General features: G+C 41.5%; 1 protein-coding gene and 1 non-coding gene across 6 annotated transcripts in view; both read right to left on the bottom strand.

The window, feature by feature from the left end:
• Positions 1–17,986, bottom strand: part of Ano2 (anoctamin 2) — a 338,029-nt gene that overhangs the window by 133,691 nt on the left and 186,352 nt on the right. For all 5 annotated transcript variants that reach the window (XM_076940592.1, XM_034512071.2, XM_076940594.1 and 2 more), the window contains one exon: positions 13,057–13,164. In XM_076940592.1, the coding sequence (XP_076796707.1) occupies positions 13,057–13,164 (108 nt within the window). The remainder of the gene's footprint in view (positions 1–13,056; positions 13,165–17,986) is intronic.
• Positions 9,247–9,353, bottom strand: LOC117715910 (U6 spliceosomal RNA). The gene has a single exon (XR_004607694.1). It is a non-coding gene; the product is annotated as a U6 spliceosomal RNA (small nuclear RNA).

Genomic DNA, 17,986 nt, shown 5'->3' with positions numbered 1-17,986 from the left:
GCTCCAGCATTCCCTGTAATTGAGTATCTTTGGCCTTCTGTTTTCTGAGAAGCTGTGTGAGTGTCAAGTCTCAAGTACCATACCGAGGGCGCCTTGTCTCAGCTCACAGGATACATTTACCCACAGCTTCTCTCCAACCATTGTCTCATTTCATGAACTTCCCATCCTTCGATAACTTCTCCTCATAGCCCAGGCCTTGGAGCTGCCCTTATTTGTAACTTCTTAATTTAGACACAACCCTGTAGAAATGTATACAATGAGCAGAGGAGAAGGTCTTATTTTAGCCAGAACTGCTGAGGCTGAGAATGGGCTGTCAGCTGAAGAGGGCCAGAGTCTCAAAGCTGATGGCCTGGGCCACCCGAGGAGTCTCTGCTTCAAATGAATAATTGACGTGCTCCATGCAGGGAGATGTTTATGGACACATTCTATGCTTCTCTGGCATCATTCTCTATGAAACCCAAGCCACCCTGGAGGTTGTAAGTAAAGCGGTATCCTAAAGATTTAAAAAGATGGACATGACCAGAAACCCCTCAGGGCCTTCACACATGCACACGTGTGCACACAAATGAATACATGTTTGCACAAACGCACACGTGCACGTGCACAAATGGGGGGGGGCTTTAAAGACAACAAGAAAAACGCGAGCACAGACCTACTTGAAGACCTAAGAGACAAGTTGGTGCAAGACCCCAAGAGCAGGTGGAAAAGAAGCCAGCCATCTGGCACTTTACCACCTCACAGTTTGTTGCAGACTATTGCCACCTCTGAATAAATTCCCATGGCTTTGAAATTCAGTGTTTATATTTGTACGCTTTTCTACTCTTGGCTGTGTGCTTCGCTCTTAAATCTCTATTAAACATAGAAAGTTCTTTGTGCAGCTCTTCCAAGACCTTCTCACTTCACCATGCCTGTAACGTCTCAGTGACTTTTATGCATTACCTCTAGGTTAAAAGTTGGATTTACTCAGTAGTTAAGTGCAAACAACTTCATAAGTATTTATGTCCTGACAACTTAATAGTCATTGGGGGAAATAGACATAAATAGAAATAAATACTATTTTATTTCATCCTTAATTATTGACTTATAGCATGTGTGCACCTGTTGGCTATTCCCTTAGTTCTCCAACCTTGGAATCAAATGGGATATAGTCTGTGCTTCTTGGTCTATTGTGGAGCTTGTGAACACCCTGTACTGTGACTTCCGATCATGTGTCTTTACTAAAACATAATCCCATTGAGACATATTGTACCATGTAACACTCAGTTGTGTGGTATCTATCAATGATAGTGCCTCCCTCGAAGGTGTTTTAAAACTGGTATCATTTCTGTGAAGTCGCTGTGGGTTGCATTTGAGTATAGTTTAAGAACTGTGGTTTGTGAAATCATTTATCCAAAACCTTCTCACATAAGTGTATGTGTGTATGTACACACATGTGTCTTTACTGTTGGAGCAAATATAAAGTCAATCATAAAAATGCTTAAGTGTGGGGATATTAAAACTAAAGGGATAATTATAGCTACTCTTTTAGGTGACAAATATTAAGAGGATATGAGCTCTAGGGATATTTTGCTTTATTTTAATCATCATATTTTTTTCTAGAGAAAAAAATAGTCTTACAACTTATTTATTTTAGTATAAGAAATAGTTACAAAGGACAATTTCAATTAAAACTACCTATGACATGTAGTCCATGTGGTCCAGTCTGGCATGGACCAAGACTGAGCAGGTCTCCTTCACTCCATCCAATCACCGATGACCACTCCTCTGCCTCTGAAGCTTTTTCCTACCTAATCACCATATGTGTCCCTGCCCACAGCAACACAGAAAGACAGCATCACCTACTCTGAACACCTACAGCCACTCCTCCCACCATGACATCTAGCCCTGTCCAGTCTAACCATCACATGCAATTTTACCCAGAAACATAGACTGCAATGGATGTGAGCATGCCCATGGGTACTTATGCATGCATGCATGAGCACACACACACACACACATACACACCTGCATGGAACCTCTCCTTTGCCCTGGGTGCCCTCTCTAACCATTGTAACACCAAAAGCCCTGCCTGGCAGACCCTAACCTTACTCCCTTCAGCCAGCTCAAGTCTCCCTCAGTCTTCTCGGTCTACTCTCCACCTCCAGCTTCCATCCAGGTATACTAGAAATGTATATTAAAAGATACAACCAATAAGCCAACTCAAGATTCCCAGATCTTCTAGATGAAAACAACAACACAACCCCCAATCAATATGAAAAATCCAGCCAATATGTCTCCCTCTCCACAAAAATAAATCATCAGTCCTATAGTAATGATCTCCAGGCAAGACAACTTAGACAAAATTCAAGACTCATAATTCAAACAAAAAGATTACAGATGTGTTCAAATAATGCAAAGAACCTAGAAAGGACACCAACAAACACTTGAATGAACCAAGACTACCCAGAAATAAGCTAACACCCCAAGCCACAAGCAGATCAATATACAAAAATAGAAATTAATAAAGAGATAGAAATATTGAAGAAACCTTAAAGTGAAATGAAAACAGAAATTAAAATTTTAACTAGTCAAATAAAAAGTTCCATGGATAATCTCATCAATAAAATAGATCAGAGGTTAGACAAAATATCTGGGCTTAAATATAAGATAGAGAAACTGGATCATTCACACAAAGAAGATGATGCATTTTTAAAAAGACAAGCATGCTAAAACAAAAATTAGTGAATTAATCTCATTCACAATAGTCACACAAAACAATAAAAACCTGTGAATAAACGTAACAAAAGAGATGAAGGATGTCCTCAACAAGGGTCAAGACACAGAAGGAAAAAATAAAGGAAGGCAGCAGAAGATGAAAAAAAGTGCCACAGATCAGAAAATTAATAATGTGAAAACAGTCATCCTGCCAGATGCAACCCACAAATGAAATACCTTCCCAAGTAAGATTCCAATGATTCCTTATAGACATAGAAGAAAATCTTACAATGATGTGGAAACACAAAGAAACAAAGGTAGATAAAGCAACTTTGGACACTCTGTACCAAGTGAGGTACCACCATACCTAAGTCCAAGTTATACATAGAGACACAGTAATAAAAGCAGCAGTATTATGCCACCAAACAGACACATAGAAAGGAAAGGAAAAGAAATCCGAGATATAAATCCACAGAACTCCAGCTTCATGTGCAAAAAAAGAACATCTTTAACAAACGAAGCTGAGAAGCCTGGGTATCAACATGCAGAAGAATCACAGTAGCTCTCTACCCCTTAAAGTTATAAAACTCAACTCCAAATGGAACAAAACACAAAATATCAGGCTCAGTCCCTTGATGCTGCTGGAGGAGAAGGTAAGGACCACACTTTCACAGGCAGGCATAGGCACAGATTCTGCATAAGACCCTCACACACAAGAAATAGGGCCAGCAATCAACATATGGGATCTCATGAAACCAAAATGCTTCTCTATAGCAGAGAAAACTGTTAATTGAGGGAAGAGGCTGCCAAGAGGACGGGAGAAAATATTTGCCAGCTATACATCTGATAGACAGTAACTAGAATATACAAGGGACTCAAAAAACTAAACTCCAAGAAAACAAACAACCCAATTAGAAAAACGGGCTGTGGAACTGAACAGAGGGTTCTCTGAAGTAGAGATACAAATGGTTAGGAAACATTTTTCAAAGTTTTCAATATCTGAAGTCATCACAGAAATGTAGAGTAAAACTAGTTTCAAGATTCTGTCTCACACAAGTCAAAATGACCATCAGAATACAAGTGATAAAACATGCCACCTATATATGGGTAAAGAATAACCCCTATACACTGCTGATGGGAGCACATGCTGATGGAGATGAACATGGAAGTTCCTTAAAAGAAACAGAACTACCATACAACCCAACCTTACCACTCCTTTGTATGCACCCAAAGGAATTTATATCCTACAGGTACACTTGCTATTCATGTTCATTGCAGCTCTACTTACAAGAAATAGAAAACAAAATAAATGTAAATATCCATCAGTTGATGGGTGGATAATGAAAGTGTGGAATACACACAATGAAATTATATTCAGCTATAAATAAAAATGAAATTTACAGGTGAATGGGTGAAATTGAATGAGATTACAGTGAGTAAGTTAAACCAGGCTCATAAAGACAAACACCACATGTTCTCTCAAACATGGAGATTCTAGCATTAACTCTTTAGTTTTGTGTGATTAATTTGGGTTATCTTTGGAAGCCAAGAGACTAGAACAAGGCATTGGGGAGATTTTCTTTAAGGGACTGGGGTGTCACATAGGTAAAATTAGGGTAGATTGGGGGGGGATTCTGGTTGTGGAAAAGTTCAAACAGGAAAGGGAGTCGGGGAATGGGGAGATGAAGAAGAGGGCAGGAGATAGTCAATCTAAATAAATTAGCTATGAAAAAGCCACTTGAAAACCAATCTGGTTACCTAAGTTTTAAAGAGTTTGGAGCCAAACACACCATAAAACTATAATAATGCTGACCCTAGAAGTAATGAGTCCCTAAACAAAAAAGTAGTGACAGATAAGAAATACCCCATAATAACTGTTGGCCAGCAATGACCCAGAATGCCACAAAACAACAGAGGCTCTTGCCATTCCACCATCACCACTATGACCTTATTTCTAAAATCACCACACACCATGGATGCAAGATATAGAGAAATCAAGCTGAAACTAAGCTGGGAACTGTGCACTGCTGCCTAGCCTATAGAGTGCCTGCACTATTCAGAGTGCTGGGAGAGTAAGGGACCAGCTTGCTTACCCAGCTGTGAACTCTCTGAGCTACAATACTGTGGTGGTTTGAATACGCTTGGCCCAGGGAGTGGCACTATTAGGAGGTGTGGTCTTGTTAGAGTGAATGTAGCCTTGTTGGAGAAGGTGTGGTGACCTTGTTGGAGGAAGTGTGTCACTGTGGGGGTGGGCAATGAAACCCTCCTCCTAACCACATGGGAGTCAATCTTCTAGTGGCCTTCAGATGAAGATGTAGCTCTGAGCTCCTCCTGCACCATGCCTGCCTAGATACTGCCACGTTCCAGCCTTGATGATAATGGACTGAACCTCTGAACCTGTAAGCTAGCCCCAATTAAATGTTGTCTTAGACGAGTTGCCTTGGTCATGGTGTCTGTTCACAGCAGTAAAATCTAAGCTAAGACAAACACCAACTTTCCAGGCAAGATATACCCACGGCTGCATCAATGGCACGACTATAGTGGAGGTAACCAATGACTCTATAATTATCTGAGGACCATTCTACAAGAGACAACACATGTTGACTACTATAAACCTGATAAAATTCTCCTGACTGAAAAGTTTGGGCCACCAGAGAGGGAATCAACTATGGCTCTTTAGATGAACTGGCATAGAACAAAAATTGCCTTTTAAATATCTATGTGTATATGCACAAAGAAAGGCTACTTTTAAACTCACTAGGCTCACCAACAGTGCATAAGCAAGAGTAGAAAGAATGTAAGAGCCAGAAGACAGGGAGAGGTTTGTAAGATGCCATCTTCCAAGCATGACACTGCCATGGCAATCATGAGCACACAACAGCGGTGTTCGCTGGCACTGGGCCTGAATGAACTGGACCTGCCCAATAATCAGCTATGATGGGAAGGCACTCATGAGCTCTACCACTTACTACTGAACTATGGCAACTAAAGATCCTGGGAAACAGGGAGGCACAGTATCTATGTATGTAAGTAACCACTGGTGTTCCCTCCAAGCTCTAAGAGGTAGTTTCAAACCTAGGATCACACCGATGGCCCTACTAAACTCTATAGGACACAAAACAAAAGACATGCATATAGTAAAGAGATTTCTATGGAAGAAGTAGGGCTGATGGGGTGAGAGGGATGAGGGGGGAATCAAAATGCATTATAAACCTGTATGAAATGTCAAAGATCAAATTTATTATGAAAAATAACATTTTACTTATAGCAACATCAAAATGGAATTGAACCCTGGGCAGAAATATCAGTCCCAAGCTTCAGTGAAGGGGATGTAGTTTTCGAAGGAGCCAGCCAGGAACTGTGGAGACCCCATGGATGCATGCCTCTCCTCACTCACAGATTTATAACAGCATGTTCCTTTTCCAGATCATTCCTTCCTTTCTCGTTTCCTACCATAGAATATCTCAAGGGGTGACAGTCAGTCAGTATCACCTGTTGCCCTTTTCAAAACTGAACCAATCTCATCACCTACCCGGCCCACATTCTATTCCCCTTACCATTTCACACTGAGTAAGAGAATATCTCTTTGGTGGCTAGGCTCTGTGGCTTTCAGGCTCCCTGCCAAAGACTACATTTCCCAGCCTTCTTTTTACCTGATGTGGAGCCCACCAATGACTAAAAGGGGTGAATAATTCAGTTCTAAGTTCAGATCCAGGAAAGACACATACACACACATTTTATAATCAAACAGGACTGCCCACCCTCATTCAGTTCCTTTATTCCAGCTATCACTCTGTGTCTTTGTGCAGCCATATCTTTTGGCTAGAAATTCTTTGTGGGAATGGATCTAGAGGTAAGAAGTAGGAGCTGCACTCCATGAGAGATGACAGAGGAGAGTCACAGAATGAGAAAGTGTGAGAAAGAAGAGCCAGGGCCGAAATCACTAATTTAAAAATGAGTAGAAATGAGAAACAACAGTAAGTGGTATATAAAATCACCAGGATGCAGCCTTTAGTAGTGGTTCTATTGTGTAAGCTCTGTGTTAGCCTAGTATTAACACCATTGCCTTCTCCTAACCAACTATGAAGAATCTCAAGAGTAAAAGGATAACTGCCCTAAGGTCCTAAGATTTGAGAGCTTATCCCCTGAGCTCAGGGATAGGTCTGAGAAACATAGATACTGATCCTATCTCAAATATCCTTCAAGTTGGTGGTCATCATCCATCAGTGCATAAGGCCAGGTAGATGAGAACTAAGGTTCAGAACTCCCTCAATACTGAAAGTCCACAAGATACTCAGATCTGAAAGATGAGGAAAGACAATCGGTGCAGGCAGAAAGGAAACGATCTCATAGACAGAGCCAGCCTGGGGTTTCATCCTCTCTTTGGCCAACTGAGTCTCCTTCTGTGTGCTAATGTCCAATTGTGCAGAGGCCAATGAGAAACCATCTTATCCTCAAGAAGAAACTAAAAGTTTTACTCTGTTTTGACCCTCACATAGCTATTAACTTTTCAGAACAGGACTCAGGGGAACTTTGAGCTGTAGAACATTCAACAATCAAGAGCCTCCATGGAAATCTGGACGCATACCACCTTGGCCCACAGTAGGAGAGTCAGACAAGGGCCCTCCACCCTGTTTCCCAGGCCTCCTCTGACTGCACACTCTGACAGTCATTCAGCTTCCGGGTACTGTTGTCCCAGCCTTGTTGAAGGCTGTACACTTTTGAATAATTTATTCCACATGTTTATTTGTTGGTGCTGCCAGAGGCACATGTCGTAAATGTTTCAATGCTTTAACTTTTGATGAGCTTTCTTTAGAAATTACTGTCCCCAGGGTGGTACACAGAACAATAAATTAACACTCATCCATGTGCCTCCTCCTGGCCCAGGTCCCCTTAGTTTCAGTGTTCCTCATAAAATATTCATGGCCTAGGACAACACAGGTAGTGCCAGGCAGGGCTGGGGGATAAGTCTCACATCCACACTGAGTACATATTTGGGTGACAAGCTTTAGAAGGTAACTCCTGCACCTAGTTAAATAGGATTTTGTTTTAAAGTCCCCCCTCCCCACACCCACTCTCTTCTCTCTCTGTGTCACTTACACAAAATATGTAACTGCTCAATGGCTTAGGAATGGTCTGAATAAATGACTCTTTAATGTATCCATTCATAATGTTAGTGGTGAGCATTCATGTGTTTTTACCAAATATTTAACTCTCTAGTTTCTAATAATTTACCTTGGCGCCCAGGCAGATCAACATATTGACTGATCTTTCATACCAGTACTCTAAGATATGCTCTCAGACCCACCCTTTCTGTGATACCCAGCCCCCTCACCCCACTGCATGCATCTCTGTTCCCTGATGGAGGGTATTGATTTCTAAAACCCACAATCCCCAGAATGACCTCTTGATTGACCTTTGGTTATATTGTTCTAATGGGAGGTCCTGGCAGAAACTGGAGCCTTGGGGATTTTGAGGTATCTCTCCCCAGTGTTCTATCTGCTTTAAACTGTGCCTTCATAGGGGCTGCTCTCCCTGCAAGGTTCTAGTTCTCAATGGCTGGTCATGACTCCAGGTTCTGATGGTACCAGCCCACTTTTTGTCCTTCCAGCAGGAAGTGGTGGCCACTCCCAACTCTTTCCTTGCCTCAGTGTTCCCTATTTGCCTCAGCACCACTTCTAACACCTTTATAATTAGTCCCTTGTGTTATGGTCCTCTCCACTGCTTTATGTAGAATGAGCTGCTTTTAGACTATATTAGAATATAAAGTTTATTTAAGAAAAGGATACATAGGCTAGAATTAGAAGGCCTTGGATGAACTCTTATCCAATTTTAATGCCATGAAAGTTATATAATAAGTAATCTAATTTTTAAGGTGATGAGCTGATGAGCAACTGCATCATGGCACCATGAACAAAGACAATCACCAACTCTCAGAAGGGCGGAGGCACTAAAGCCCAATTGATAAAAGTGTCAAAGGAGACCCAATTGAGGGGTTGTACTGCAAGGTGACAGTGTTGTCATCAGTCCAGGTTCTGACTTGGAATGTGCTAACCTCTTGGTCTCACCATGTTAGCCCTCCTCAAAAAGGATATATAGTTAACACTTTATTACAAACGGACATGTCATTTCAAATGAGAGTCATCATAATATCATGTTCATTGTTGTTGGTGAAATGTGTAGTTTTTATTAATCAATGAATATAGCTAACAATGTACTTATAGATAAAAGATAATTTTTTTTCTTGTAAGATCAAGGAAAAGAGAATTGCATTCTTACTATTTTTATCCAACACCATATAGATATGTGGAATAGATCTGACTAACTAGATATAAATTCATTTTCTTTATAATAGGTTAATTTTTATGAGAATATCAAAACAACTCAATAAGTAAAATATTCCTTTAATAGACAACAGAGTATTTATATGAAAGAAATTCATTTGTATTCTCTATATCACATACAAAAATTAACTCAAATGTTCATAAACCTATGTATGTATAAGGGTTAGAACTTAAAAATTCTTCATGACATTGAACTAGGCAATATTTTTAAAATATGGAACATTTTATGAATCTGTGTACCTTCTTAGCACAAAGGTCACGCTAATCTTCTCAATATCATTCCAATTTTAGAGTGTGTATTGCTGAAGTGAGCACTAGACAATGATTTCTTACACAATGATACAAAAGTATAATTGACATAAGAAAACATAGGTAACTTGTGATTCCAATAGTAAAATCAATAAACTAAAACATAAACGCATATAAACTACATTATTTGATATAGGACTACCATTCTGAATATACAAAAAACCATATGATTTTATAGAAAACCCAATTAACATAATTTTTAAATAGGGGGAGGATTTAACCAGACAGTTTTCTAAAGAAGCCATAGAAATGACCAATCGCATAGAAGCAGAAGTTCTGCATCATTCTTCATTAAGGAAATGTGAATTAAGACAGAAATGAAGTACCACTTCCTATCAGTATGGTGAATAAAGTTAAAGCACATATGGTAAGTGTATGATGTAGAAATGCCATAGCCAGTTACCACAGGTTGGAATATATAAAATGATGCATCCACCTTAGGAAATAACATCTTCAAAATATCAAACACAAACTTACATACTACCCAGTAATCCTGTCTTAGATATATATACATACATATAAAAGTATAAATGCATAGCTAAATAAAAATCAGACACTGATCTTCAGAGAATGACTATTTATAATTAATTGGAAAAATAAAGACCACTCAAACATTTATTAACCAATAGACGGATAAATAAAATGAACAAATGCCAAGCATAGGAAACCATTTAGCAATAAAAGCAAATGAGATGCTGATATAAGCTATGATGTGGGTCACTTTCCCAAGTGAGAAGCTAAACAAATGTTAAGCAATTCCATTTGCAGGAAACTCCAGAAGAACAGATCTCAAGACACTGACAAAAACGTTAATTATTTTCCACAGCTTAGCAACTGGGTAGAGGGATATATATATATATATATATATATATATATATATATATATATATATATATATATATTTTTTTTTTTTTTAAGTTTATTCAAGGTTTTGTTTTGTTTCGTGGTTCTTTGCTTTGCAGTGCTGAGGAGTGAACCTTAGAACTTGTACATTTTAGACAAGCATTCCACTGAGTTCTATCCCCGGCTGGGTACAGGATTTCTAGTTGGAACAACAAAACTGCTTTGAAGATGTATTGTGGGGAACAGCTGCAGAAATCTAAGGTGGTACTGAAAGTTACTGAACTGTATGGGTAAGTATTAAGCTATGCTTTGTTTTCTGGTAGTTAAAGACTAGGTCTCCTGCAGCTCAGGCTGACCTGGAGCTCATTAAACACTGGAGGAAGGTGACCCCCAACTCCTAATCCTCCTGCCTCTGCCTCCGAAATGCTCTGTGTCAGTAGGTCTAGATCAAACCAGGGTTTGATAGTATGAGAGTTAAATCTCAATTTTAAATGTACATGATATACTCAAATTTCTTAAAGGAAGAAAAAAAGCAATGGGCCTTTGAGTTAAAACAGAATCAATGGCTGGCTCCCCAACAAATGGCTGTGTGTTCTTGGAAAGTTTCCTGTGCCAATCTGAGCCTCAGTGAACAGTAGTGTTTTTAGCACTCCAGAAGAAGGTGAGTATGGACAAAAGATGGAGTCTCAGGGTAGCTGTGAAGTGGGTATCCAGGTAAACCACTGGGGTAAGAGAAGGGTATCCAGGTATCCAAGCCCAGCTAGACCTTGGTTCTTAACTCCAGTCTGCTACTCAAATGCCTGTCATAGCACCCCATACTCCTTGATGTCCTAGTGCATGTTTTGCAGTGAGGACTGACCACAAAGACTCTTCCCTCCAGACAATATCAATATTCCATCAGATATCAATGCAGCAACATGTCCACCATTACTACCACCCATCAATGGTTAGATTTATAGCAAAGGAAGAAGCATTTACAATATTACCAGAATTAAAAGAACATGAGAAGAATCCTACACTCAAGCACAGGCCATGTGTATCTCACATTGCGCATTGGGTAACTCACTTCCTCCCATTGCCCATAAGGCATTATTAGACTTTGCATTCTCAACAGGGTAGTGAATAGAAATGCTGAATGCTACAACATAAACATATGCATCATTCATAATGCATTCAGATGTTTTTTAATTATTCATAGTTCCCGAAAGTCAGTTGACCTATCATGCATATATATTCAAGCAATATTTATATTAGAACCACAGCCCCACTGTCCACAATTCCAGCTCATTGGTGTTCCCGTCTATGGAATTAAAATTAAATGAGTCAGGGCTGGAAAGATGGCTCCGCAGTTAAGAGCACTTCCTGTTCTTCCAGAGGAACCAAGTTTGATTCCCAACACCCACATTAGGCAGTTCACAACCACCTGTAATGCCAGCTCCAGGAAGATCAGACTTCCCTGGCCTGTGAAGGCACATCCACATCTTATTAAAATAATAAGAAATTGTTTTTAAAAATTAAATGAGCCATTGGTTCAATAAAAGCTATATGTAACTTCCATAAAATTATTCGTTGTATATTGTTCTATGGTGAGAAAGAAAGGTGCACTGAGTTGCTGAAGCTGAGAGAATGATGCCTTGTGATGAAGGTGGCAGTGCCGGTTAGTCTTCTGAGACCAAATGAAGGTGGCAGTGCCGGTTAGTCTTCTGAGACCAAATTCACTATTCTCCAAATAATTGGTGTTGTTAGGCTTTCTTTTAGTATAAAGAAGGGGGAAAAACAAACTCCCCCACCCCTTCTATTTAAGTCTTATTTTCTCTCTCTCTTTTTTAATGCTAGTATTCTGGGCTCAAAAACACCACATTCTTCTGTTTTGGTATTTGCATAAATTTGCATGTTAACATGAATGGTTGCAACTTAAAGAATATAAAATATAATGAAATTTGAATTTATGTCCAGGATGAAGAAAAGACACATTGAAAAACAACAGATTTTTCACTCCTGTTGATTTTTTCCCCCAAGAAATCAGATTTAGGAAAGATATAAACACAGGCTCTTGATTTAAAAGCAGGGTGGCACTCAGAAACAGGTACTGCCAAGGAGGACTCCCCCCTCCGGGGACACACAGACACACAGACAGACACACACACTCACACACCAAGTGTATTTACAAATCACAGCACTTCCTTAAGTTTGGAAAGAGAACATGCTTAGCGTTGCAATCCTCCTGTGGCCCACCCAGAAGAATGAAATGTATGAACATCTAACTAACTTAAGCAAATGCAGGCATGCATTTGCTTCTGTGAGTCCTAAGAACCATTTTCTGCTTTAGCCTTTGATTTCCCCAGTGCATTCAGGGGATAGTGTGGCATGGTGGTTAAATGCAGAGGCAACGGTTAGAACATGGTGGTTAAATGCAGAGGCAACGGTTAGAACTCCTGGCAAAGCCACATTTATTGGCTGTGAGACTCATCAGCTCTCCTTTTCATATCACTTACCAGCCCTGTAGACCTTTCACGAGAATAAATATAAAGACAGCACACTTAAGACAGTGGCTGGTGAGGAATAAGGATCCAGGGAGGATGTAGTGGTAATGTAGTGGGGACTTAGGAAATGCTGTCCACAGGACAGCCTTGAGATGGGTTTTCTCTTCTCTGATATGCTCTCCCATTTTGTCCACACAGTACCACAAGGACCTCAGTGGATCTATTACCATGACAACCTGTTCCCCAGGGACTCTGGCTACAGGAGGATTACAGACATCAAGCACTCATTCCATCCTGTGCAAGGTCACTCTTTTCATCCCTAAGGTTCCCAAATAGCACAACAGACACTAACAACAGAAAAGGCTATGAGCGGCGCCTCTCACCTCATCATCCTCAGATGAAGTCACTTCCAGCTTCTGAACCGAGGTCTTGCCGCTCTCCTTTAACAGTTTCTCTCGTACTTTGGTTTCATATTCAGGCCGGGAGTGTTCCTACACCACAGAGTCAGTAAACAGAGTTAGTAAACAGGAAGAAGGGTGGCTGAGGCCTGTGAATCAGAACCAGACACCACAAATACATCGAACTGGGTTTAGGAATGGACACTATCGGACATGAATTGCCACATGACACAATTACAAGGAATCTATACCGGAGACACAAATGTCGCAAGGAGAGATGAGACACAGTACACTTATTGTCACACTGAGAACCAAACCTGGGAACGTTCCTGGGATTGGTGCCGGTGTTGAAAAAGGAGAGAGAAGATGTTAACCAGAAAGCTGATACAACCAGAAGCTACATGTTTTGCAGAACAGTATGACAAAGGCAGGAGACCCTATCCTTATGCCTCAAGTTCACCTACAAAGAACCCAGTCCCTGATAGAAAATGTTGTGCCCCACTGCTGGGAGTTTGACAAAGCAACAATGCTTCTCTGTGCCGTGATTCTGCAGGCTAAAATGATAGCCAATAATATCAAAGTCAAGATGGCCATGGGGAGGTGGGAGGTATCTTAAAATACATTGTCTGGACCTGTCTGGGACAACATAGATGATCAATTCATTAGTGAACACAGCAGCATGCAAATACTCAAGAGATATCACTAAGCTATTCTGCCAGTCCAGCCTGCAGTGTCAATCACCAGGCACAGGAAAGAGCTCCCAGGGAATCAAGAGGAAGATTATCAAATCAAATCGCTTCGCAGACACAGCTCACTTCAAACAAGACTTAGCTAGGCCCTCCCACAATGGCTAGCTCCAAGATGAATTCCGAAGGCATGAGGATTTCGTGATCTTGTCCACTTTCTGATGTTCTCTAAGTACAGATTCAGGAGCAGAGCATTGTGCTGTTTGGACAGCACATACTTCTTTGTTACCACCCATATGTCAGAGACACTAGAGGCCAACTTGCTAGATACCTTACTGGCCTCCAGTTTCCTAACAAACTGTGATATCGGAGAAACTGTTCAAGTGATCAAGGAGCATAGCATCATGGTAGACAATGCTATTAAAGTGACTTTTCAGGGCCTCCCCCATCACAGTCTTCAAAGGCGCGCCAGACTCATCACTTCCAGGAGTCCTCTAACTACTGCAATGAGTCTAGCCAAGTTCTACAAATTCCTACAATTGTATAGCTTATGTCTCACATTTTGACCTCTCCCTCTGGCTAGACCCACGCAAGTGTCTTTCTCTTCTGAAGAATTGGCAGTCTGTTTTTATATTCTTTGGTTTCTCACAGTGACTGGTACCATGCAGAGCACGTGGACGTCTCTAACTGTACCTGAGGTCCACATCCCACTCTCCAACACAGTATTTCCCAAGGTGCACTCCAAGAGTTCTAGGATAATGTGTCCCAAGAAATCATCCTCCTGAGACTCTCCATAAGAATACTGAAAGTTCTAGAAAGAGCTCTGGTAAAGACACTTCTCCAATATTCTTGAGCTCACCATTTCCCACAGAACAGCCCTGACAGCAACAATTAGGAGTCTGGTGGAATACTTTGGGAAATGTGGGCTGAAGTTTTCCACCATGGCTGCTGACATCCCTTCACTTTGCTTCTTCATTACTCCAATGGAGGGTCAGAATTAAAAGCTGCAGCAGCATCTGCTGAGTGACATAATGTGTATCCTAACCCTGGTCAAGTCACAGGAGCTTTTCTCCTCGTGTGTCCTGTAAAGGGATCAAGGGAAAGTCCTGGGCTCCTTCATGATGCCCAGCAGGATGATTCCAACCCATCTCTTGATTCACAACAGTTGTGGCTGTGGCCCACCTCACCCCAATTCAAATCACATTTTTCTACTTAGAAGTCCAGCCTTTTGGCCAGTTGTCCTTTACTCAGCTGAGGCAGATCACACAAGAATCTCCCTGTTTGCACCCAAGCACACTTGATGAGGTGATAGACTCCCTCAAAAGCTAAGAAAATGAACTTACGGGCAGATCAGAACTGAACCCATCCAGCCATAGGCAGATCAACATAACAGGCCTTAACAATAAACTCCATAGATGCAGATCTGATGCCAAATTCCACAAATATGCAGTCTTTCCAGAAGCTGTTTCCATCTGGAAGCCTCCTCTGAAGTTGGCCTAAACAAAGGCTTCAAGCCAGACTCACATGGGACTTGGGTGATCTGAGGTCAGTTAGGACAGAAGCATGGTACATTAGACCCAAAGGCATCCTTCAGTCCTTTGGTGCTCAACACAAGGACTCCCCTCTCCCCCACCCCACCCCTCCCCACACACACTGCTTCCCAGGGGACAGGGATAAGCAATCAGTGCCCATCCTGATTTAGCCACTGGGTTAGTACTGTTCTGGGTTTTAGTGATTTGGTTGAGTTTTGGTTTTCTTATTTTGGTGTGTGTGTGTGTGTGTGTGTGTGTGTGTGTGTGTGTGTGTGTGTGTGTGTTGTTTTTGTTTTTGTTTTTGCTGTTGCTGTTGTTGCTGCTGTTTTGTTTGTTCCTTACTGGCTCCTCATCCCTGGCTGCCTCCTCCAGTTACCAGGCCTTTCTAGGCATCTTGCCATTTCTGATCTGTATCCCTAGCTTTCAAAATCAGAGCCATGATTCCTTATTTCTTCTTGCTTTCTTTCTTACCCTCATTCCCTCTTTGACATTAAAATTCATCAAATCTTCAAACCCATGGTTTTTTCATTATAGAGATTCATTCACCAAGTTCTTCAACATGGACCCAGCAAGCATCTCCATGCCTGGATCTCCTTTCCAGACACTGAGGCTGAAGGCTGATTTTTTATACAAGGGCTCTCCTTCCATGGTGCCTATCTTTTAGTAAATTAAATATCAGGAAGTAATTAACAATACTAGGTACAGATAAGCAAGACAGAAAGAATAAAGCAGGTTGAATGGGACATTAGAGAAAGTCAAGCTAAGGAAGGTAGCATCCCATTAGGACCATAAAAAAGAAAGAAACAAACAAAGGAAAGGGGAGAGAGAGAGAGAGAGAGAGAGAGAGAGAGAGAGAGAGAGAGAGAGAGAGGGAAATGGAGGGAGGGAGGGAGGGATGAAGGGAGAATGGAATGGAATGGAATGGAATGGAATGGAATGGAATGGAATGGAATGGAATAAAACAGGCTACATGGAAATTAGAGGAAAGCCTTCTGTGTGAACAGTCACTGAAAAGAAAAAAATGAGCTTGGGACAGAATACAGGCCTGATTGCCAGGAAGGTCTCCACAAGGATAATGATATGAGCTGAGAACTGAACAGATGACAGAGGATCCTGTTTTCTATACAATGGGGAGTCACTGAGAACATTTAAGGCTTGGTATGGCAGGTGAGCAGTCAGAGAAAGATGGATGGGCAAGACATCCGCATTCCTCAGAATACTCGGCTTTATGTGATAAAAGCAAGAAAGGACACTGAAATAATGATTCTACATCAAAGCCAAAGACACTAGAGGTCTGGTGGACCTCTCTGCAACAAAGGTACACTGGACCCAAAGGCATCCTTAGTCCATTTGTGCTGTCTGTACTGTACTGTACTGTACTGTACTGTTTGTGCTGTCTGTACTGTAGGTTCTGAACTAGCCCTAGGGACTGGCTACACACCCACCTCCTGGCCCTCATAAAAAAACAAATTCCACCATTTACCTATTTGTATCACAATTTATATGCTGGACCTGTGCCAGCTTGCTTATTCCACTCCTACATGTTGAGAACACCCCACGTAGGAGACACAGAGGCAAATGGGCTACAGTGTGTGTGTGTGTGTGTGTGTGTGTGTGTGTGTGTGTGCATATGCTCCAACCTTCTCCCAGAGCAGGTGCGTGTTTCCTGGAGAAGACCACAGGGAGAAAGAGCACCTTGAGAGAATTCCTGAACCTGGGAGCTGGGAGAAGGCATCTGGTTAAAGCACAAAACATTGCTGGGCTTCTAAGACACCTTCCTTCCTCCAACACCCAACTAACTAATACCCACATCGCTCCTGTCACTCACAGCATAAGTTAAACATGCTCCAATATACAGTTATTTGTATAAACCCCAGGACTCCTATGCCAGTCACACACACCTTACTTAGGTGTCCTCCAGTCCTTCCCAGCAGACACATATAAACAATCAATTCCTATCCTCATCTGGCCACTGGATGGTATTAGTTCCTTTGTGCCCCATCGGCTCCTCATCCCTGGCTCCTCCACCATTGGTTGGGCCTTTCTAAGCATCTTTCCATTTCTGATCTATACTCCCAGCTTCCTAGGTCAGGCTCATGATTGCTGATTCCTTCTTGGGGGTGCCTCTTATTCCCTCTTTTGCCCATTAAAATTTGGCAAGTCTTCAAATCCCAGATTTTTCTTTACAAGATTTTCTGTTTGGTGAATGAAATAAGGGCCAAGCAAATCTCCTGCTACTGAGCTACATCCCAGCACTCAATAATCACAGACATTTTTATTAATTACTTTATTTATTTACATCCCAAATATTGCCCCCTTCTAGGTCCCCCCTCTCATAGTTCTTCCCTTAAATCCCTCCCCTTCATCTCTGAGAGGGTGCCCTCCAGTATCCCCCTACCCTGGGACACCAAGTGTCCCCAGGATTAGGTGCATCCTCTCCCACTGAGGACAGACAAGATAGTCCTCTGCTACATATGTGCCAGGGACCTCCCACCAGCCCATGTATGTTCTTTGGTGGCTCAGTCTCTGGGAGCTCCCAGGGCTCCAAGATAGTTGACACTGTTCATCTTCCTATGAGGTTGTCATCCCTTACAATTCCCTCAATTCTTCACCTAATTCTTCCATGGGAGTCCCCGATATGAAGTCCCCATTCCTTGAAGAACGTTCTGCTGTATAATACTCTGGCCTCTACCCTAT

The sequence above is a fragment of the Arvicanthis niloticus genome, chromosome 9 (genome assembly GCF_011762505.2).
Source record: "Arvicanthis niloticus isolate mArvNil1 chromosome 9, mArvNil1.pat.X, whole genome shotgun sequence".
NCBI classification, from domain to species: domain Eukaryota; kingdom Metazoa; phylum Chordata; class Mammalia; order Rodentia; family Muridae; genus Arvicanthis; species Arvicanthis niloticus.
The sequence above is the reverse complement of the archived record's forward strand: the minus strand, read 5'-3'. Positions and strand labels throughout refer to the sequence as shown.